Below are 24,794 nucleotides of genomic sequence, written 5' to 3' on the forward strand. Positions count from 1 at the left end.
AGCGAGAGCAGACAGGTCGATCGCATCCACCATGTCTTGAGCAGGGTTGCTTGTGGTATGGGAGGAAACTGTGACGGGAAAGGAGTGTTCCTCGCTAACACCAGCAGGGAGGCTCACAACAGTAGCTTGGCTTATCACTCCCAAACGGGTCAACCTGGACCAAACATGGAGAGGCCAGCAACCCAACTAGCAGCCCAGACTCAGGAGGTTCAAAAAGCACGGCCTGGCCTGACAGGTGAGAACAGGTGGTAGCCACCAGCTGCATGATGCCACCAGGTATCCGCATGGCCCGCGGGCTCTGTACCTTGACAGTACCGACAGGGTCCTCTGGGGCTTGGGCTGCAGACTGGTGACACTGATGTAAGGCCTCCAAAACTGATCTTGGTGCCTGTGATACAAAAGGTGAATTAAACAAGGAGCCACCGAAAGCCCCAAACAGCTCTTGATAACAGCGGCGGATTACATTCATTCCTAAGATGCCAGGAACAGAGGGCGTGGCACCAGGAGGGTCCTTCACTATAAGGATCCCACAAAAGGGCATTTCCTTGCCACACAGGAGTACACAGAGCTCCAAATAGCCACTGTACGGAATGGCAAGCCCATTGGCAGCCCAAAGCTGTGCCAAAAATAAGCTCTCTGTGATGGTGGATACCATGGACCCAGTATCCATCAAACAAGGGACTGTCACCCCGCTAATCAACACATCACTCTTTGGACAAGATCATATTAGCCGACCAATCCTATCCTCTGGTGAGCCAGTGAACTCCCCACCTGAACTGTGGCTCTGCAGCTCAGAGGGCTTTAGTTTTCTGACTGGGTAGCGGGAAGGTGATTGCCAACTGCCATACGAGGGGGGCCTGAACCACTCCCTAGCAAAGTGTCCTGGCTGCTGACACTGGCGACAAATCACCGGGCCACCCCGTGAAGGACGAACACCTCTTCAGGGGTTCTGCAAAGAAACCACTGTCTCCGTGAGCTGATTTAACTGCTCTTGCTGGCGCTTTAGGAGTTCCTTTAGCCCACGCCACTCAGACTCGGGTGTACCAACAGGAGCAGACCTAGAGCTAGTGTGCACCCCACACTAGAAACCATACGCTGACGGGTTGGAATAGCCATGGTCGCGTACCCCGCCTGAAAACCCTTCTCTTTCCCAACGCGACAAACATATTTTTTAAGCACTGTCAACAACATGTTACACAAACTGCTCTCGAGGCAATATTTCTGCATTTCGCATGCCATCAGTCCCAGCATCTACTTCTGCTTTTCGCCAAAAACACGGGAGGAATGAACCAAGAGAAAACTGGCTTCCTTTTATACAGACTGACGCTGCCCTGCAATCAATATGCAGGTGGATTCACAATTAACCTAGTTGCGTAGCCAAGAGCGAGCGCAGGAGAGAGTGAGGGTGGTATAGCAAGCGAGGGAGAGAGAGAGAAAGAGAAAGGCCAGTAGTCCATCCGGCTACATTAATAAAATATTATCTTTTTCCTCTTTGCCTCAGACGACAACCTCAGAACTGAAGTCAGGGCTCTAACACACAAAATGAAGCACAAACATGCTTCTTTTTGTTTGTGTCATTTATTTCTGATATTGTTACTTACAGACAGCAACAACAGCTGGTTATAGACAAACATTATGCCAGCTAATGTTAGCCTTGTGTGTCCTAAAAATGTCACTTTTTCCTCTGATAAACAGTGTTGCTTGTATTCTCACATCATATGAGAATTCATTAACTAAATGTCAGAGTTAAACAAGGTTACATCCACTTCAAAGACAGTTTCGCTAACAGCAGCTAACAGTGGCAAAAAACAAACAAACAAAAATGGTCTTAATGACAGAAAAGTTCAGCATATCCTCAACAACTCACCTGATTATCACCGTCATAGGTCAGAAGTGTGCTACTCTGAATCACTGACCCATATCAGACAAAGTTTTACAGCCTCTTCCAGAGTAAATAGATGTGGATGCTTCTCCCTCTGCATACTGACAGCTGAGATAAACCACTGTAAGTAGGATTATGCACTTTAACTGGGCAGGTTATTAAAACAGAGCTCAGTTGACTGCAATCTCCTGACATCTAACAGTAAAAGTTTTACTCAGTTCAACTTTAGGGATTTCAGTCTGGAGCCCTGTAGGATAGGTTGGCATAGGCTCCACCCCTAATCCCCCAATGATAGATGAATTAAAGTAGGTGTGCCTGCAAAGGCCGCTAGAGTTGCTTGGTACTAAGGTTCACCCAGTGGTAACTGAATTCGGTACCTCAAACACTCTTATTAAAATTATCTTACAAATGATAAAATAGACTGTGAGTTACACACTGTCTAATAACATTATCAGCTGTCTTTAGTCACACAAACACGGAGATGCTGTTGGCAGATATGACCTCTTGTAGTTTGCACAGAAACAAAAACTATTTTTACTGTGTCTGCCCACTTTTTTCTATACTTGAAAATTCTCATAATTACCAGTGATGAGGATAGGCTTTAACATCGTGTGCCTCTGGGAAGGACAATGATATACCCAGATGTCTTCATCTCTCTACATGCACACATAAAATATTAAAGACATAAATCATACTGAAATTTAAGTATATGAATACATATTAATATTATAGTACTTGTTTAATATGAAGTGTTCTACTGCACTACAGTGTTGTTGAGTGAGATGCTAGTATTTTATTATTCTGTAATAATCAGGTAAATCTCTGTCCTTGGTTAATCATCTCTAAAATGGGAAAATAAGAACAATTTTTTTTTCGAGATCTGGGTGAAGGAAAACTGAAATAAAAGCATCAGTTTAAACAAAAAAGCAACCTCATTAAAATGAGATCACATTTGCTGTGATTTAGGAACTAAATTCACAGCTAAGGTTTTCTTTCTCACGAAATTACATTCAATTAAAATGGTAGTGATGTGGAAAATGGGAAAATAGAAGTGTCGTCTTGTAAGTGCATGTTTCTTCTTCAGTTCATTTGTACTTATTTTTGCTTGGTTTTTTATTTAAATTCAATCAATCTCTCATTTTTTTCATAACATCGAGATTTTAGATCTGGCTGGCTATGCTGTGATTGACTGATTTAAAAAAAGAAGCTCTTGTTTTTAATGGAAAATTTTTAAAGGGAAAAGGAGGAAAAGGATAAGAGACAAAAGCCATGCTAACTAGTGCTGTTGTGCTTTGATGTTAAAATTCACTATCTGTATATCTGTTTGTCAGATTAAAGTGAAATATAACCAGGTAACCGAAGCGATGTGTAACCACCCACCAGGGTGTGGATGTGTTAGAGAAGACAGCAGCGCTAAAATTAGCCAAACTCACACAGGATCCAAAGGATCATGAGTAGCCCTGTGGTTTTTACACTGTGACTGATGACCACATGCTCGCAACTAATAGTTTACATGGATGTTAAAGACACAGAGCAATTCCTTTTCTCTGACCTTAATGCTAAATGAAAATCTGCTTGGACACAGCTCTACTTCACTGACTTGTTTTCAAAGAATAGAATTGATTTTAAAAACAAATGACATGTCTCAGTGCTTGTTGTTGCCGAATGTCTGGAGCAAATTCAATTTAAAAAAAATTGCGTTATTTATTCAGTAAAAACTGTGGAGCAGACAAGCTCAAGTGATGCTGTGCCTCCTGAAAATGTAATTTTGAGTTGTACTTTTCTTTATTGAGGTGTTTTTCATCGGCACATTTGTCAGTCTCAGGTTATGCCACAGTTCATTGTATTATTCTCAGTACCAGCAGCTCACAAATCAGCAAACACGGGAGTGGCACAAGTTAATTTGTTTTGCTCCAGATACATTTTTACAGGATATCTGCAGCCTGTAAAAGCCTGACACTGCTGAAGGTGACTTATTTGTGTGTGCACAGCAAATTCTGGACAACAGAGGGAAACTAACAAACACTGCGCCCGTGTTTGTTGGAAAAAATTGCAACTACAGCAATTCAGCGTGACAGAGTCTACAATTGAGTGCAAAGCAGGAGTCGGGCTGCGTATAAATCATCTCCCCTCACTCGGTCAGTTATCCTTCCTCCCTCCATCACCTGCTATGAACTCACCTGAGCTGCCGGCTGTGGAAAGCTCAACTCACAGCAAGGGTGCAAATGAACCAGATCACACACTGAGAGGCAGTGAGAGTCAAACAGCGGATTTCCTTGCAGATAGTTCAAACGAGGACATAAATGCAACGTGAACAAAAGCGGAGCATGAATAACCTCAGGCTGTTTGCCTTTTCAAGACCGACACCACAAACTCCTCTGTGTACCAGAGTTTTCTAGAGTCAAATGTGAGTTCATCTGTGCAACAGCTAAAGCTTAGTCTAAACTGAGTCGTGCAATGCAGCACTGATGAAAAGCACAGCAGCAAATCTAAAATCGAATGGTTGAAAAATGAAAAAATCAAGATTCTGCAGTCGTTGCCTCAAGTTACTGAACCATAAAGTGTACTTAGGCTTTCACAGACTGCTTTTGCTTAGTTTTGGCTAAAAAAAAAAATATTAAAATGGTTTAAGGTTGTAGTTACTTATTACCTGTTAGTGTAGCATTAGGAGCTTTAATAATTGCATTAAGGACATTAAAAGCCTGATTTGTGCACTTGTTCAGACGCCTTCCTCCCGTCTTTGGTGAAAACCAGCAACCTCATTTCCTGTCTTGACTTTCCCCAGTTAAAGGTTAAATAAAGACTAAAATAAAAAAAAATAAAAAAACCTGAACAGCAGTGGACTGACAGCGTCTGACCTCACCGCCATGGGCTGAAAACACAGATCACTGCAGGCAGCCAAGGACAGGTGGAGGAGGAGGAGGATAACTGTATGGAGGCTGTAGACTAAGAGGAAGAAGATGAAAGGGAGGAACAGAAGATGGAGAGAGAAAGAGGCTGACGGCATTAAAAACAAATCTGTTGGCAGCCGGCAGATAAACGCTCCACTCACTTTACATCCACACGCTCTCTCTCTCATCTACTGTTTACCTCCCTCAGCCTTATCCTATCTCTGTTCACTAGTTTGCATCATCCTTTTGTCTTTCCTTCACACGTCTCCTCACTCGTGGCCCAATTTCCACATGATTTGTTTGTGTGGGGCAGCTCTGGTTGTGCTTCATGCATTGCAATTATGTACACTTATGCCTCTCAGGGGTTTGCCCTGTGCCAGAGTCTTTTTAGCTACAATTTCAGGATCAGAAAAGGAGGTTTAAAGACTAATTAAAAACTGTGATAGTTCCCAGTTTGTGCAGAGCTAAAGCCAGTCACTCCGTCCAAGGTGAAAAAGTACACCTGATCTGAAGAAAGGACAACTTTAAGGCTAAAAAAAAGGACAGAAATTAATCCAACCTGCAGTTCCTCTAATGTCCACTTGAGACTGTCTACGAAAGTGAGTCAGTCCGTGTAGACTTCCATGTCCAACTTTATAGCAGACAGAGCCGTGTTTACAGACTGCGACAAAAATGGTTTTAATTTTTGTGGATATACTTTTTTTTAAACACATCCATTTTAATAACGTGAGGCTTGAAGGTTGATGTCCTAATGGAGGGTCACACAGGCGGCTGTAGCTGTTTACTGTCTGTTGGGCTTTGTTGCAGCTAGTTGGAGTCTCTTATCTGGATGTCTGGACTGTGTTGGTGCCTTTTGAGAAGTAATATGGCCTCCTGTAGATTTAGTTGTAATAACAGACCATCCAAAAAGCAGCTTTGATCTGCATCTATTTTACACGTATACAGTTTATACTAACCCAGCTGGCTAGAATGAGTACCTTAGCAGCTGTAGCCTTTTCTGACACTAGAAATCCAACACAGGGGCAGCCAAAAAATAAGTTTGCATTTTTCGTAATGGCCAGTAGGGGGTGATAGTTTTGGTTACAGAAAATGTTTCTGTGTTTTTGTGGCTGTGGAGGTAGAGTGGATCGTTTACCAATGGGAAGGTTTTATCCAGGAAAGTTTATAAGGACGATTTTCCAGGATTTGCTCATTTGCTAACAACCTGTCAATCACAAAATGTGCAATTTCACAGATCCGCCCCTCGCTTGTCACACCTGGTTTCAAAACACTAACCTGGCAACAGTAATAGCACTCAGCATGCGCCTTCATATTTAACAGACCAGGATTACAGTACTAGTCAAGTTCACATTCGCTGTGTACATCTTTCATATACAGTCTGTGGTCTTCCTGCCAAGACTGAGCACCTTGTTTTTATGCTTTACCCATGGATCAGATGTCATTTTGTACAAAACTGTCCAGCATTAGAATATTTGAGCCTTTCAGTCAGTTGAAGAACAAAATATGACCCGTGCTGCATTCTGTGAAGATCCCCCCACAATAATCAGAAGTAATGTATTCATTTGTTTAGCTTCCTGAAGATTTACTGAAGTTTTTCAATGTTAGTCCGCCCTGCCTCACTCTGTAGGAAGCTAGGCAGGATGCAAAGCTGTGTCAACACTGCTGCCCTGTAAATATTTATAGGCGTTTATCTGCTGGGCTGCGGATTATCAGCTTAGTGTGGTACAGTAGCCCCCCGACCAACACAAGCACAACACGTTCACCTGTTACCCTGATGTGTTGTGACTGCAGGGACAAACACAGCGGGACGTCTGAGTGTGTTTCTGTGAGCGTGCAGATCATACAAACCCACAAATCAAGGGTGCTGATAATGCCCTAAAACATCTGCTGTATGCCTGAACTTTGCTTTCACTGCACTGAACTGTTTGTGTGACACAAAATAAAAACCAAAATGCTGAACTTTATTAGGAGATAAAAATAAAGTCTCTTTGAGGAGATGTCAGGTCTGTCAGGCACCGTCAGCGACGCAGGCAGTAAAGTTTCTGTTTAACGACACGATGTTCCAGCCCTCTTTGCACGAGGGCTGCTTGATATTTTTAGCTTCTCTTTTACCTTCCCCATCAACTTCAAACTCTATTGAATTCTAATAAATTAAAACTATCAGGTTCCCTCTCAGGTGGTTTCCATAGACATGAGCATTAAACACAAGATTCACAAACACTATTTATGTACTTATACGTATGTATAAGTCATCACTTATATTGCTTTTTAACCTTTATTTGCGTACTTATCGATGTAACAGTCAGTATAAAACTGAAGTTAATACAATAATACAGTATCCAGTTGTTAAGTGATGACATGTAATCCCTGGTTCATTAAAGCTGTTGTCATTTTAGTGAAGTGTTTTAATGCTTTGTATCTTGCTTTATTTAATCTGAAGCCCTGCCAAAAAATATTCAGTGATCAGTGCCGGCCTCTCTGGGTTTTTATTACCACTAGTTGTCTGCAGGACATCTTAAAGCTTAGTTTTTAAAACCTTATAATGTAACTACACCCCATTACCTCACAGATTACAAGACACCAAATATTTGAACGGGTCAGAAAAGAATCACTCTGAGGCTAACAAAGATATGAATGGGTACATGAAGCCAAGAACCAGGAATTTTAATATAGTGAGTAATCTCAACCATGCAGCAGTAGATTAATGACAGTGTATTATGACTAAGCTGATGGTGTGCATGGATCCTAACGTCAGTAACCATACTGTTGCTGTTGTTTAGTTTTTTGTCTTCATTTATGTCTGAAGTGATAGCAGAGCTGTTGGTTTTAATTTTTCAGAAACCCCTAATTCAGAACATGGTGTATCATCTTTAGGTGGAAACCAGTGAGATAACTTTATGTCCTGTTTTTCATGGATGCCTGGATGTTAAACTTGATGGTCACATCTGGTAGAGCAGCCACACTGATCACTTTATTAAATATGAGAGAATTCAGACAGTTTTTAACTCTCAGTCATGCTGTAGAGTATTTTTGAGTTTGGGAACTGAAGAGTTTTGACCTGGAAACATCCAGGACCTGGAAGACATCAACTTAGGACTTGACTTAAGAGGCAGGTATGGACAAAAGTATTGGGTCACACCTCTTAGTCTTTGAATTCAAGTGTTTCCAGTCCATTTGCTACAGGTATATAAAATGAAGCACCTAGCCATTCATTCTGCCCTTAGAAACATTTGTGAAATATTTGGGTTGTTGTAAAGAGCTGGTGAATTGGAGGGTGGTGCTGTAATAGGATGCAACTGTTGCAACAGTTATTTCTCCTTCAGCTGTGAAAGTACGTAGGAACCACATCATCTCAGCCAGGAAACATCAGACCACATAAAGTTGGGTTGCCGAGCACCAAAACACAGCAACAGTCACCTCCAGGTGCTTTTTTTCTTCTTGGGTTCTTGGGTGCATTTATTTTTCCCATTTTAATTTACAAAGCTATGAATGTGTATAAATTCGGCAGCAGTACACACTCCTTGTGGTCATTGGATTCCATAGCTTCATGCAGCTTTGCTTCAGTTTCACTACTTCTGTTCTGGCCATCATAGCAGACGTACATTTTCAGCATTGGTGTCAAGAAATGGCACCTCACTAACTGTTAAAAAGCAGCAACCATTATTCCCAACATACGCTGCCATCCTCTGACACGTTACAAACACTAAATGTGCTGATGTGTGTGGCCTTCAGTCATTCATGGCTTCCTAATTTGGCATGAAATCCTCAAAACTGGGAGAAAACAGGCTCTAGATGGAGTTAAATTCTGAACCTGAATATCTCTGCATGTTTGTAGGTGCACACAGCTTCTTTCCCCGGCCTTTAAAGTGTAAATGATTTTTTTTCCCATGTCACAGAAGAACCTTTTAAAATGTACTGAGCAGACATATTCGTGTGTGTGTGTGCGTATGCATTTCTATTTGTGTGACAGTGAAAGAGATGAAGTGTATTCATGTTCCCCCTGCAGTCATTGCCCCTCCAGCTGTAGATGGCTGCTGTGATAGGCAGCAGAGGTTGGCAGCGAGACGAAAGGCTTCTCCTCATCCTCGCAGTCGCCTCCTCTATCGTTCCCTGCATCAAATTGGAGCTGTCAGTCAGCTCTCACCCGCAGCACAGCACACTCTATCAGACCACAACAACCGCGGGAAAAAACACGGCATCAGCGAGCGGCGACATAACACCAAAAGGGAGAAGGTGCAGCGAGTGCTGAAAGGAGGGCATCTGGGATTATTTGATGAAATGAAATCAGTGCTGGTTATCCGCTTATAGAAGATAAATCACTCTGTCCTTTAGAAAGTTTCATCTCACCTCCAGCAGGTAACGCAGCCCGACAGAGGGAGCAGCTGCAACTGATTTAAGACCAAATTCACTTTCAGCTGACTTTCAACTGCAGCTACATACAAATGGCACAGCTTTCATTCTCAATTAATTTCCTTATAAATCAATTTGATACTTTCATTACAAGTAAGGAGAAAAACTAGGCTGTATGAAAACTTCCTTCAGGGGGAGGTTTTAAACACTTGTGTTATCCTGCTGTGTCTTAAAATACAGCTTTAAATTGAAGTTTTTCTTTATTTTCTACCATATATATCCTGGAATATGACAGATGTGTCTCATATTTTAAATAACAAGGCCAGCAAGTAAGTGTGAGCCAATCACTCTAAATGCTCATGGTCATTATATATGGTCATTACAGCTGCTGTCCTAACCTACGGTTTGCAAGAGGCAGCCAATCAGAAGGAAGTTAGGACCACAAGACGACTTACATATGTATGATTTTGAAGTCTGATTCATGCAAAGCTATGCTGGTAAAGTCCAAGAGTCCCCTTTGATAAATAGGTGTTGCATTACTATATATTTTACTTAATAGTTTCCAAGGTAACGGTTGTTAACACACACACCAAAATAAATAATGGCGTACCATCTAAAATAGTCACGGTTTTGAATTCCCAAATTTAGAAACTCATAAGCAAAACATTTTAGAAACAGAAGTGATTATGCTGTGTCATGAGAAAAGCGTTGGTTCTCTGGGTGATGCACAACAATTAGTTTGGACATTTGTGGGGAAAAAAGTATTTTTCCCAAACACCCTGTAAATGCTGGTTGGTATGTTCTGTATACTTCCTGTCAATTTAAGAGTGTTTTCACAGCTGCACCTGAACTCTGGTTTATTTTCCCTATTTGAGAAGGTATAAGAGGAATAGGAGGGTAACAAGACACAGCTGTGGACAGTCAAGACAGAGAAGGGAAAAGTAAAACTAAAAACGCGACACCGGAGCTAAATAACTACCTAAAGCAGGACGTAAGAAGCAAGAACAGGGAAATTCAGAATAAACTAGAAAGACTGAATAAACTCAGAAACTGTAATTAAGGACTAGTTGATAAAACTCAAAATGGACTCAAAAACTAGCATAAGAGCTAAACAGGCAACACTTTAATAAACAAGAACTTTCAAATCAAACTGGAAAAAGCTACAAGTTCTAATCTCATCAGCTGATTTGGATGCAAACGAAGACCAGCCATGAGGAATGCTTTGCATTAAATGAGTCTTACATGAATGTCAAGTTCGCATCAAGTTATCCAATAAGCTATATATCTCTGCTTGTTTTTACAAACATCAGTCTTACTGTTGAGCTTCATTGCTCCTGTTACAATCATCAATCATTAAAATAATAAAAAAGTAAAAAAAAAGACAAAACAGAAAAGAAACTGGGCTTCCTGTACAGAATGGCAGCATCCCATCATTCTGATGTGTTGTATTTCACATACAGTTCAGAAAGAACTGCATAAGTGCATGCATGAAAAATAAACTATAAAATATATAACTTTTAGAACATGTTCCTGTCCAAATATTTACAGTTTAGCCTGTATGGATTTGTATTTTACAAACCGCTGGACAGCATCGCTTTTAACAAACAGGAGGAGAAGGTGTAGGTAATGTTTTTAGCAGGATATTACTTCAACTTTGGTTCTCCAAAAATCTAATTAATATCCTGCTAAAGCAGTGAGTTAAGCACGACGGGAACATTTTAAAATAAAATACAGTGTGAGTGTTTATGGTGACGAAAGAATATGGAACATTCCTTATTAATGGGGTTTTAATAGTTTGGAGTAATGATGCAGCTCTTTGGCATAAAGCAATGCAATGTACTCAAACAGTTTCACTTGGATGCATTCAGTGTTGGTTTGTCTCTGTGTGTGAGATTTATTTGAAAAGACTCTTAACCTTTAAATACTTTTTTATTCATGCAACCTACCCTAACCTCAGCCTTCTATACGCGTTTGCATCTGAAAGTATTAAAAGGAAATTTGGTTTTTAGTTGGGAATTAAACTCAAAGATCACAAAATCATTAAAGCATCATAAAAAAATCTATACAAATAGTTTGAGGAGAAGTTATTGGTTCAGCTTCTCAATGCAGATTAATAGAGCACATTAGTGCCTCATAGTTTGGTTTCTCATATCAGGAATGAAGCATTCTTGCAAGAAGATGAACGAGAGGAGCTGAAGGACGACTCATGACCTGTCCACTTGAGCAGACTGCCCTGTTGTCTCTGCTCTTTAGTATTGAGGCCTGTAATTGGTTCACATCCACAGTGATGCTCTACAAGTTGTATGTCATCCCCATATTAAACCTCTTCCTCTATTAGTTTGATTGGCATATTCAACCTCTGAATGGAGGGAGCAGTGTGACGGTTATTTGAACTAAATCTTAACATCAGACCGTCTGCAAATATTTAGTCAGGAAATGTATTAAATCTACTTTCCATGCACCTATGTTGCATGTATTCCCTGTTTTCCTTATGTTTGCCTTTCATATTTGCAACAAATAGGTACACGGGCAGCTTTGTTGTAGACCACATGGCCACTGGTTTTCGAAGCCTCAACATTAACACTTTGGTCACCAACGTTTTGGGTTATTGGAGGCAGAAGTTATCAAATCTGGACAAAGGATGACTTTGTTGGTTACCGACGCAGTCTGTATCCATAAAGACACGGATAGCTGCTAATTAGGGCTAAATAACAGAATAAAATCTTGGACTTTGATTCACCAAAACTGAAATGAAACGCAAATTTTATTCGATTTTTTTCCCAAGTACTGTACAAGTTTACAGGTTCAGTTCTCCGGGCCCTGACAGGTGAGACGTGGCTCAGGAGATCAGATTTAAAAAGAGCTCAATTTCCTCATGTGAGTGCATGGGCATATATCAAGGAGAGACCACATCAGGTACTCTACAGATGCACGGTGCACAGTAGTAGAGTCATATCTTCTCGTAGAGTCAGCTGTGCAGAGGGACATTTTTTAGAGCACTGAGGTGTTCACACAAATGCTTTGAGAGAGGTGTAAAAGAGGCCAGCTGTCTCCCTGGACGACCACCAATGAGCAAAGATGGAGGTTTATAACGTGAACGTCAGCCACCTTATAATGCAAACCCTTCTGAGACACCTGTGTGACCTCAAACACTCGCACGATGGTAGGCTGGGGCACCGACTCCAAAATGATTCTCCTATTTGTTCTGATGAGTTTTTGGTTTGTCTTTGATTTTGGTCGTCAGATATTTAAATTAACCTTGAGACTTTTTTTCTGCAGATCATAAGAGAAATCTCTCGGTCACTCAGACATCTTACTGACGCAATACTGAAGCATCAAATGTGGATTAATCCACCACTTAAATTCACTGATTCCTCCAGATTAAGAAAAATAGCTACATTAGGAAATTATTGACTGTTGTTTTTAAATGAAGGTATATATTTTACAAGTTCATTCTAAAGATTTGTGTTTGGAGTTGCAAGCCAGAAACATTGCAGGGAAAGTTCAGAGAAATAAAAGCCTTTAAAAAATAAAAAGATTATTCTTTGTTTCCTCTCCGCTTTCTGCTTTTAAAACTTTAATAACAAAGATTTTTGTGTATAAAAATGACTTCAAACAAGCTGCTCTTCATAAAGATGAACTCTGCTCACAACATAAATTTGCCTTCATTTCATTGTAACAATAAAGTAGCCGAGATGGAAACGAGCAGCATGACGCTACCGCCTCAGGCACTGGTGCATCATGGGACTCTGTCTGCGAGGGTGTGAGTATTTAAAGCTTGCATGTGTGTGTGTTTATTTTCAGTGCGTTTGACTATCAGCGAGTTCCCTCTTCGGTCCCTGCGGATCCCAGTCCTGTAAAACAGCCCCGCCCTTCGTCTTCGTCATCTTCCTCCTCTTCATTGTCCACAGCGGCTCTGAGAATGAGGAGCAGCAGGCCGTCCAGAAGGAGCAACAACACACACACCTCCGCCTCCAGCAGCAAATGTAAGAGGATGCTGTGCTGATAGAAAAATGACTTTGAACTTTTAAAGTTTAAACAATTTCAGATACAAAATTACAAGGTTTATATTTCTGGTATTATTTATATTATAGGTCAGTTATAGGGTGATGTAGCCGTGGATATTAGCTCTAAGTAAATGGCATTAAAGTACAAAAATTAACCCCAAATAATTGAACAATACTGGCAGTGGACATGCTTAATTTTCTATATTTAAAGTGGTAACATTTCACTATTTTGATATTTATGCACATTCTCATATCCTGCAAAAACAAAGAAAATTAGTTTTGTCTCCACCAGCTTGGAAGTGGTGAAGATGTGTGTTTAACCTCTATGTTTGTGTTTAGCAACATAAAAACCCAGTTTTTCATTTGTTTGGAGCCTTGGGCGGCCGTGCATCGCTTCCTCTTCACCAGCTATTTTCAAACTCTGTTGAAGGCCCATTTTTCCGGCCTGCACATGTGTAGTTGAGTGGCAGTGATCACAGTGATCTTTCACCTTGGATTTCATTCAGCTTAAATTCAGAAAGGAAAGATGGTTAATAGGACAGGTGCTGAGAAAAGGCTCCAGTCACACACCTACTGCCAACTGCCTGGCAACCATCAGTCGCTAGGGGAAAATGAGTATTCCCTGATCAGCGAGTGGTTGCAGGAGGCTGTTTGCTGGTAGTGAAAGAGTGAATTCAATTTTATTTATATATCATCAAATCACAACAACAGTGCCCTCAAGGTGCTTTTTCCTGTAAGGTAAAGACCCGAGAATAATATAGTGAAAACCCAAACAATCAACCCCCTTGCCCACCATGTTCAGATACAGAAACTTATAATCAGCATGTTTGACCAATTACTATGATCCTATGATTCCTATGATCAAGTTGTATCCTTGTTTGATTTAATTGTCTTTATTCTTTTCCTCTTTTTTGTGTAAAAACGTGGTCTTTTCGATGTATCATTTAGACACTCCTGAAATAATCACATGGTGCTCATATCTATAAGTCCTTCATAATGCACTTAAACAGGTGCTGCACTTTCAGAGAGTGAGCTCAGTAGGCTCGTCATGGCAGTTTCTGTTAACCAAAGACAGAAAGTCTCCATCAAACATGTGGATTTTTGAAATCACTTAATAAGCGTGTTTGTTTACAAGGCAAAATAAATAAAGTAAAATAATACTGTGCTTAGCACTTGCCTGTTAACTGTACATATGCGTTCTTTTACCTTCACAGCGCCTAGTTGTCACAAACTGTTCCGAGTCTTCTTCTCTCGCTTTTCCAGTAAACTGTTTTTCATGTCCCAGAGAGACGTGCACTTTATCCATCCACTGAGAGCTACATGACCGTTAAACCTAATGAAAACATCAGCAAACATTAAATCCAGAGTCGTGGCTGTAACTCTGCCGAGGGTAAAGGACGAAGGGAAATACTGTGGCACGAGAAGTTCAGGAAGTTCAGCTGTTAAAAGGCTTTTATCGAAAAAGGGCAGAGACACCAACTCCCCGCTGCTGTCAGAGGACGATACGCAGGGGTGTTTAACGCCACATCCCTCACCAATTAACGGCTTTTAAATTTCAGACCCACACATGAGCCTCGGCCTTGATGTTCACATTTGTACACAGTTGTGATGTTCAGCCTGTTTCCCCCCCTTTAAATCTGCAGCTCCTGTGGAAACCTGCTGCACTCTGAGGATATTTCCTCTCCAAAACCCTGTTTCATGTTATCTCCCGCCTGTGTGACAGCTCATCTCAGTGGTAAGGCCCCAGGGTGCTGGAGAGAAGGCGGGTGAGGGGGGGTGCTCCAGATGGTCTCTTCATTAAAAGCTTCTGTACCGCAGGGCTCTCCTCTCCTGCTATAACCCAGCCGAGCCTATCAGCTCTCACAATTAGACCGAGTTAATAGTGCATGGAAAATAAGAATTGTTTATACTAGTTTATTACAAGCCTTAATAGTTTTTACTGCGCCCCATCACAAGGAAATTAGATTGCCTTTGCAAGCTTCAGAGGTCGAAAAGCTTTCAGGATTGAAGTAGTTTTCAGGGTCATTTGGAGAGCTGTGTGCAGCAGAGTCAGTCCATTACGGAGCACAGCGAGGGCGAGGGCTCATGCAGCTGAAGAAGGCGGCAGCGCAGCGCTAAGAGTAACTGATGGTGCAGGAGCGCGGCCTTGACGACTGCACGGGTCACTGAATGACACTTGAATCTGCATGGAGCTGTAAAATCCTACTGCGGTCAGCGCTGACTTTTGAGTTTGCATCGGCCCACTTATAACAGAAAATGACCCTGAAACACATCAGCGCAGCAAAGACAGAAGAAGAAAAAAGGACTGCTCAGAGTTGTTTTACATTACATGTTGGTTTCTGTTGTCATTTGTGGGCTCAGACCATCTACCAGTTGTTGATTCTCTCTGTGGGAATGTGGATTACAGAGGTTCATTAAAACTGTTGCTGATGAGATTTGAGATTTTCTTCCACACCCAGCTGCAAAGAAACATTTCTTTATGTCGCTGGATTTATGCACGCTGATATTGAAACAGACAAATCACTGCTGTCTAAAATGTTTTTGTCTGCTGCAGATTTGTCTAGACTGGCACTAAGATGCCCCAAACATGGCAAGACAAAGGGGTGTACCATCTATTTTTCTTTAATTTCCCTTTTTACACCCTTCTCTAAGCCCTCGCTGTACTTTGTGTGTGTCAGCGCTAGGATATCAAATAATTTAAATTAAACCCATGTTTTTAATAGGGGTGCAACGATACACAAAATTCACGGTTCGGTTCGATACTTTGGTGTCACGGTTCGATATTTTTTCGATACAAAAAAATGTTCATGCCTTTTTAATTTGTCATTTATTAAAATTATAAATATATATTTTAACTCAAAAGTACAGTTTTTAAATTTAACTCTAACCCTTGTGCGTGTTTTTTATTTTGACAGCAAATGCGCACCTGCGGACCACTTATGTGCAGCCCTGGTTATATAGCTCGTCATATTGCAGCCACAGAAATTATTTTGTCCATGAAACCATAAAGCTGCACTTTCTTTTTGCCTTATAGTCTGATTTGTCATAACTTTTCCGTTTTGTGGTAAGCTTTTCTTTGGCTGTCACTTCTTCACCCTGACCTGTCTTATTTGGCTCAGCAGAACTAAAATATATATCCTGCTGCTTTTACACGCGCACTCACATAATGCTCAGCGATTCTCTGCGCGATCAACCTCTCACATGTTTAAGCTTGCTGCGGGAGATTTCACTTGTCATGTTTGCGTAGTAAGCTAACGATTAATAAGACAATGTCAGAGGAATTGGTGCGCAAATTATCATCACTCACCAATCAGTACTGTCGCTCTCTATACACAGTTCGCACGATTGCAAAGTGAAAGCAAAAAACAAGCGCAAATTCAAACGCAATTTCAATATGTCACATATTGACAGTGGCTCACCGATGCCAATGACATAATTACCCAGCTACATTTCTGAAAGAATGCAAAAGCATTGACATAGATTTTTCCTTCCTACAATAGCCGGACGGGCAGGGCAGAGATAGATTTTGGTAGCCCGACTGGAAAAACGCTAGCCCCGGGACGTCGGGCTAGCGATATTGCGAGCCCTGTATCTGATTGAGGAATCACTCATCTTTGGAAAAGAGAGTTTATTACAGAGAAATGGCTCTTTCCAAAATAAAAGCTATACTATCCGCTTCTTCTGGGCTATATTCTCAGCAGCATAAGGAGAATCACGTGCTAACAGCTGTCTAAATGACTCGGCTAAAGTTAGTAGCATGCTTGTTGTTTTTGTCTTTGTACTAGGATGATGTCGGCGTAAATGTGCAGTCATATTCGTTGTGTTCCCACTAGTGCTTTCAGGTTAATCTCGTTGAAATGACCTTAACGCCACAACACGGCAAATCTCCGTTAACGAGCTACCCCTGATCGCCCCGTGCATGGGACTAGACGGCCAACACGTTAACAAGCTAACTGCGCTAACACACTAGCTCCCACCAATGTAATTGAGCATTGCGTGGCACATCCGACATACTGTTTTACTTTAGTCCATGACTCACTTACCTTCAGGGTCATACGTCACATGAAAACCAAAATAATTCCAAACGCCAGATCTGAATGAGGGTGGGGGAGGTCCATGTTGCAAGGAGAGCTTAACTTCTGTCTCGCTAGCTTGCCCTGCGCTCTTCCTTCTGATGATGCTGTCTGTGTGGAGCGCTCAGTGGATCTGCGCTCGACAGTGCAGCCTAGGCAGAGTAGTCGAACGCAGATTCACTGAGCGCTCCACACAGACAGCATCGTCAGAAGGAAAGTTGATAAAATAAATTACAAATGTTGTATTGTTCGATACATATGCGTACCGAACCGAAAGCACTGTATCGAACGGTTCAATATCGATACGAGTATCGTTGCACCCCTAGTTTTTAATAACTAGTGTCACTGTCCACGTGTTATGTCTTATCTGTACACCACATAAATTTCAAATGCAGGTTTGACATTAAACTGCAGGTCCAGGATTCAAACCCAGATTTAGCTTTATGTTCTAAACAACTGCACATTTGTTGCTTATAGGTTTTTACATGCATTCATTTGCATACTAAAAAGCTGTGTGTATTCTATTTTATGCACCCTCCTCTTGTGTTTGTTTCCTCATTTCCTTTTTCCTCTCTCACAGATCTCTCACAGTGTAACAGAGTAATTGATAAACTGTTCTGCCTCTATTTAAAGGAGGCTGAGAAAAGGGTCTCTTTCCCTCTCCCAGACCAAGCAGCTCTTCGGCTTCCTCAGATCGATCCCTGCCTCTTTGTGGGGATTTACTTCCTTTGCTTTTGACATGAATGTTCTGGTTGTCTGTTTTTCACAGCTTTATTTGCTTGTTTAATGTTCTTACCCCATTAGCTTAGGGAGGGAAGTTCTGGGTTCTACATTTCACATGGTGGTTGGTGCAGACAACTTCTACGTTTAGGTCATTCTGCTTCCTGTTGAACTAAAGGAACCTTGTTAGTAAACCAAATCTCAAGTGCGGTCACTGAGGCAGCTTGAGCCTTCATCTTCTCAACACTTGACAACATGTAAATAAAGCCATGCATTAGCCGGTCACATTCACATAACTTTATCCGTTGATTTTAACATAGAATACTTTTTAACCTGAGTAGTCGTTATAGCCTCATGCGTCAGTCTTTATTTTATTTTATGCATCATGAGCCAGATTAATCCCCCTCTCTTTCTTACATCTCTCCCTGTCTCTGCAGTGAGAATGGCAGAGCTTCTTTCCATCAAAAGGGAGCTGACAGTGATCAAGGTTCAGATCGATGGCCTGCTGGACTGCGTAGACAAGATGGACAGACAGAGGAAGGATGGCTCAGGTAGAGACAAAGAACTGTGCTGAAAATAATAATAATAAAATTTAATCCTAACGCCTTAATTGCAATTATTTTCAAAATTAGAGCTGCTGTATTTAGTCTGTGTGTGAAGCAATATTTCTGTGTGGAGTTTGTTTACACAGCCCGTGTTTGCATGGGTTCTGTCTAGATACTCCAACTGCCACTCACAATCCAAAGACATCAGTTAGTGGGGTTAGGTTAACTGGTGATTCTATATTGCACATAAGTGTGAATGCCAGATTGGTGACCTAAGCCTAAGATAGGCTCCAGCCCCTCTGTGACCCTGATAAAGATAAGGAGAAGAGAATGGATGGATAATTAGCTTCACCCCAAACCTTCCCTTACTTCCATGTCTTCCGCATGAGTCATCTGCTACTGAAGACCTTGACTTTTCACTTGACTGCTACACGTATTGCTTCCATTTTGAAATGCATCAACTGACCCCCAGACCGCACATCATAGATAAAATTTGTCAAGGTGCTGTAGTGGTAAGATCTATCCATCTATTTTCTTTAATCCCCCCATGGTGCTGGAACTTATCCCAGCTCCCACAGGGCAAGAAGCGGGGTACACCCTGGACAGAGACACAGACAGCCATTCACACCCACATTCATATGGTCGATTTAGAATCACCTGTTAGCCTAGCACTACTAAGTGCATGTCTTTGGTCTGCGGGAGGAAGCTGGAGAGAACCCCCACAGACACAGGGAGAACATGCAAGCTCCACACAGAAAGGCCCTGGCTGCACAGTGGATTCAAGTCCAGGTCCCCTGGAGCTTCCCTGGAGGACTGATTTACAGTAACTATAGACTGTATATAAGTAGCAGTCAGGTGTTTCCAATCAAATGTACTTGATTAACTAAACATCAGTAAGTGTGAACACGTCTTTGGCAGTTTGCTGGTCTGCAGCATTCAGGTGTTGATGTAATGTCACAATCTTCCCAGGACTGGATGTCCCAGAAAATTCACCCCAAGGTCAGACTTGACTTCAAGAAGTCAGGCTGGCTTCTTCTGCCTGTTTGAAATCAATGAAATCAATCTCCTAAGCCCATGACAGTCTAGTTGTTGTCTTTGGTGCTTTGCCAGAATATGAAAAGGCCTGTTAGCAGGAATGTAAAACCAGGCTTTGAAATATATTCAGGACTACATTTCTGTTTACAAACGAATGAGAAACATCTAACGTATTCAGTCTCGGTCATTACTTTAGAGGTGTTCGACACTGACACGCATCCCGTTTTTATTAAATGCCTATATCAACCTCAAACATCAGACTGATCCAGGTCTAATCCTTCCTGAACTCTAAATTTGAGTTTATTACGGCAAATGATCCGTCGGAGCGTTCGGTGATGCAGAGAGAGTCGCTGTGTTTACCATCAGATGTGAGCCGGCTATCATACTGCATCTGTGAGTAATGGTTCAATGACAAAACTGCCACCAGTGGAGCGTGGATTATGACAGTGAGGTAAACAGCGATAAACACGGTCCTCATAACCTTTCATAAGCTCCCCTTCAGCGCTCAGGAGTTATCGTGTCGTCCCTGTGCATGTGTGTGTGTGTTTGGGTTTTATCTCCTCGGGTTGATAAATAGATGAGGAAATTATCCGATGTGACACGTTGACGGTCTTCAGTTTTTTGCGATTATTTCCTAGAAATGTGTTCCAACACTCAAATGAGAACTTCTCTCGCACACATGCAGCGAGTCGTCGAAGAGGGAGGTAATACTGCGGGTATTCGAGTTATGAGGGTTCAAATTCACTACAAAACTGACATTTTTAGAGGTTTGCATTAGATCTGAAAATGTTTCAAATAAAAATTTAAATTACAATATTTTGTTGTGACATGACTTGTGATTTTGCTTTAATGAGACCTAAAATCATCCATAACCACGTCTCGACACTGTTGGACGTCCACTTATTTATCGACAGAGAACTGTCACAGTGACTACTCTCTGTATAATGAGGAGAAATTAAAGGCTTAAAGAAAAAAATTGTTAGAAAAGGACTGTATTTAAAAGATGGATGTAGCCACGGCAACACCCCATTTGGTTTCTGGACTTTGAAGTATCAGTGTTAGCATTTTGACATCCTCCACCAAAAGCGATCGTATGAAATCAGGGATGCTATTGAAACGTGTTCTGTGATGTGACAAATCTGATGGACGAATCTGGGTTAGGTGAATGGAGAACATTACCTGAAAGACTGTGCCAACTATAACGTTTGGTGGAGGAGAGATAACGCTGCGGGGTGTTCTTCTGGAGTTGACCTGGGTCTCTTAGTTTCAGTGAAAGGAAAACGTAATGCCTCCACTTACCGAAACTTTTTGGACAATTCTGTGCTTCTGTGTGTGAACAATTTGGGGATGGACCACCTTTGACTCTGCCCCAGTGCAAAACAGAGGCTCATAAAGACACACCTATAGGATCAACTCGAAAATCAGTGTTTGTCTTTTCAAATGTTCTTCTAAATGGGCAGAAGTCCCCACACGCACTTCAAAGTCTTCTCAAAGGAGTGTTGTAGCTGCAAAGGGGAACCAACTCCATATTAATACCCAAGAATAGATGTAGCATTTAGGTGGCATGATATTGTGTGTGTGTGTGTGTGTGTGTGTGTGTGTGTGTGTGTGTGTGTGTGTGTGTGTGTGTGTAAGAGTGTCCTGAGAGCAGGGAGCCCAGTGTGTCGGATTCCTCTCGCCGAGGTTCAGTCAGCAGTCTGGAGCGAGAGAGTCCGGAGCCAGGGGAGGCCAGTGAGGACGAGCCGCTGCACTACCAGCACTACTACCCCTACAGCTACACCCACAGGGTAAATATACGCCCCTGCTTCCCCACAGCTACACCCATGCTACCATTGACTTACAGAATCAATATCAATCAATTTCACATACAGCCAAATTTTAGCTTTGCCTCCCGATCTTCAAATAGCTCCCAGCTTTCAGACACAGTCTCATGCTGAATAAATAGGAGTTTGTTTTCTTCTTTTAATGATATTAAACAGCTGTGGCATCACACAGCAGCAGGAAGCAGTTAACGCAGGTGTTACGGCAGCAGGGACTCCATCAGTTACTTTCCTGACGTTTCACTGTGGTCTCACAAAACCAGCTTGAACGGGTTTCAGTACAACAGCTGATGTGCTGTGCTTACACACAGCGATTATTCTTCAGTGCGCTAATATTTGCAGTAATGGTGTGACATTGCATTCACTGAACTCATCTAATTGCCTAAGTAAATGAAAATAAGACAGCAGATGGTAAGCCTAATAAAAAGTAATTACAGTAACACATTTGCTCAGTGGTTCAACTTTTTTATTTATTTTTTTATTCCTTTTTCTTCTGCCTGTAGTCTTCTGGGGAATGTTCCCTTGTCACAAATTCCAAATTAAACCCTTTCCCATGGCACAACAGTACTGGATAAACATATATTACTCACTCTATATACCACCACTCCTACTGTTGCCACTACTGCAGAGCAAATATGGAGTATATGGAGCATAGTTTCAGTACAGACAGTTCACAAAATAAAGCTCAGCCATAATCCTGGCAGATGGAACAATCTCCTACAGACCTGTTGACATTCATTGATTTATAGTGACTTGTTTAGAAAGTCTCAATCCAATCTGCAAGCCTCTTTGCAACCGACCTCCAGATACTCCATTCATGCACTTCCTAACTTAATCATTTATGGAGCTGTTGTTATGGCTGCCCTCTCTATTCTGTGCTGAGGTCTTGCTGCTCCCCTCAGAGATATACCACCACTATAAATGTCTGCCACTGGTAGCGTCTTTTGTCAATAGCGGTCCTGACAATTAATATATAGGCTCCTCCATGGAATACGTATCACTATTACTCACCCATTCTACTACACAGGATAAATATACCTTCACAGGGTAAACACACAGTATGTTTTTCCCTTTCAGTTACTTTATAGGATGAATTTAGCTACCCATAGTGTAATTTTACATGCCTGCTACCATCACTGCTAGTACAGATGTTTTACTACTACCCAAACAAGTTAAAGCCTTTTAATACTCAATCACTATCCCACAGAATGCATAAGTATCCCTATTACACACTAAGCTAGTCAAACAAGACGATGTACCTCCCACAGGGTAACCTCAACAACCTCTGGGGTGGCCAGCTCTGCAATAGCAGCTAATGCAATGCTGCCCTCTTGTGGAGAATTGGCTAACTCTGACTCAGGTGCGTTAACAAAACTGTCAAAACTCTCAGAATTATTTTTCAGTGTTTCACTAGTTATTATGGAGATTATTTTAATAATCAGTCAAACATTTCTTTTGCCAAACAGAAAGTAAGAAGTAAAAAATAATGTCCGCCACGATTTCCATATATCCAGTTAGAGTTTGTTTTTTCAAACAGTTCATCTGTCCCAGTCCATCCTTTCACCTGTCTTCCTAAATCTCTCAGTCATATAGACTTACCAGCAGTAAATCTGTGACTCACCCACACTGCAGAGACACCATCTGTATAATTCCTGGTGGAAGATGTGTTTACCAGTCGCCTCGCAGGTCTTTTGATTCAGGATCTCACCGGAGTGGAGCAGATCGGCCGAGGGGAGGAGCGATGCTTTCAGTGTTTCTGTTTCTTTACAGGGAAACATAATGACATAGAATTAGCCTGCAGGCTTCCTATACCTGCCTGACAGAGCAAAGCTGCCTCATTAATCTGAGAGGAGGCAGAGAACAGACCGGCCCTTAATCTGTCGCATTGTTCCTCTGACAGGAAGAAGCCGAGTGTACATGAATAAAAGAGTGTTTTAGCAGGCTAATTACCATTTACCTCTTTGTGTGTGTGTGTGTGTGTGTGTGTGTGTGTGTGTGTGTGTGTGTGTGTGTGTGTAACACAATGTGTTATTATGAACAGGAAATGAGCATTTACGTGGACTGCGAGGATAAAGGACTTCCGGCTGCACTGAACATGAGGCGATGTGCAAATAGAGGCTAAAGCAGTGTTTTAATTAACCCACTGTCCTGTTAAGAGTAACTTTCTCTTTCTGTTTTCAGATAAAGCAGTCTGATCAGGAGGAGGACCTGTGATGCTGCAGTTCAGGTATGAAGGTGGCAAGCTGCCTGGCCTTATACGTTCCTTTGAAATGAACCTGCTTTGCTTTTCTTTGTTTTCTTTCATGTCTGTCTATCTAATGTTGGATGCTCAAATTAAACACAAACTGAAAATTGGGTTTGGGTTTGGAGGGCGTTGTGCTTTAATTTATGGCTGTAGACATAACTGAGCTTTCTGTGCATTTTTGAGCATCTTCATTGAAATTATTTGGGAAATAATATTAACTGTGAAGGATTACACCCTTACAGTTTATGAATACAGCTTGTTAACCACTTCAGGCTCAATAATGCTAATGCACTCAGTCCAAAAGTAATGTGTTCTGTAACAGCTGTCTTTTTATTAAGCAGGGCCAAACTTTCAAATAAAGGATCCAGCATTTGTACAAGTATTCCTCATGAGACTTAGTTTTGGACATTTGTTCCTATTCTTAGAGCTGCATCATGTCAAAGATAGAGGTTATCCATAATATTGGTCATCTCAGGTGCACAGCTCTAGCTGTGAGCACAGAAGCCCCGCCTACATACAGTTTAAACCTTCTGTTTCCAAGGAGCAGCCAATCTGAAGGAAGATGGGTTAAAAAAAAAAAAAAATCCTGCAGAGCTACTCTAATAGAGTCCATTAATAAAAATGTGCAAACCTACACTTTAATGTTAGGTCAATAAAGAATAAGTGCCATGTGTACATGTGCATATAAACATACAGATGTTTGCACTCACTGTGCATTAAGCCATGTTTCTAGAAGTTTTTATCAAGATTTGTTCACTGGCTTAGGAGGAGATAGGGGACGTACAAATATAAATACACTACGACCTTTATAGCATGAGATGGAGATGGAAATGAACAGAATATGTCCTCTTTAATAGGTTTTGGATAAAAATGGAGCTCAGAAGGAAGAGCAGTATGATGTAATAATAATATGATATGACATAACTTTAAATATTCTTTTATTGTAGAATCATTTAAACTATTTCCAGATCTGTCCTCTACCGTAACGTAGCACTTACTTTGCTGTGGAAGACTTCAACTAGCTCTTACATCAGTTGATTTTTGCAGTTAACGTGTGTTTGCTCTTTGTTTTTGCTAAAGCAACAAAGAATGCAAAAAACGGACTGTTTCCTGTGTGGTTCTGAGTCTTTGTAAGTTTATCCAACTAAAGCCAATGACTGTTTGGTGGTAAAACACATGGAAACACATTCGGCAGTGGTCAGCAGTAATTGGAAGTTGGACATTTG

The 24,794-nt window shown here is 41.4% G+C and overlaps 1 protein-coding gene across 1 annotated transcript in view; it reads left to right on the forward strand.

Annotated features, from left to right (window-relative positions):
- Positions 1 to 24,794, forward strand: part of LOC146666795 (RNA-binding protein Raly-like) — a 71,818-nt gene that overhangs the window by 42,602 nt on the left and 4,422 nt on the right. The window contains exons 4-7 of the mRNA XM_085411425.1: positions 12,928 to 13,109; positions 18,361 to 18,474; positions 21,139 to 21,290; positions 23,505 to 23,550. Coding sequence (XP_085267551.1) covers positions 12,928 to 13,109; positions 18,361 to 18,474; positions 21,139 to 21,290; positions 23,505 to 23,537 — 481 coding nt within the window. The 3' untranslated portion in view covers positions 23,538 to 23,550. The remainder of the gene's footprint in view (positions 1 to 12,927; positions 13,110 to 18,360; positions 18,475 to 21,138; positions 21,291 to 23,504; positions 23,551 to 24,794) is intronic.

This window comes from Rhamphochromis longiceps, linkage group LG7 (genome assembly GCF_057381845.1).
Source record: "Rhamphochromis longiceps isolate RC_006_pf linkage group LG7, R_longiceps_female_GT1.1, whole genome shotgun sequence".
Lineage (NCBI taxonomy): Eukaryota > Metazoa > Chordata > Actinopteri > Cichliformes > Cichlidae > Rhamphochromis > Rhamphochromis longiceps.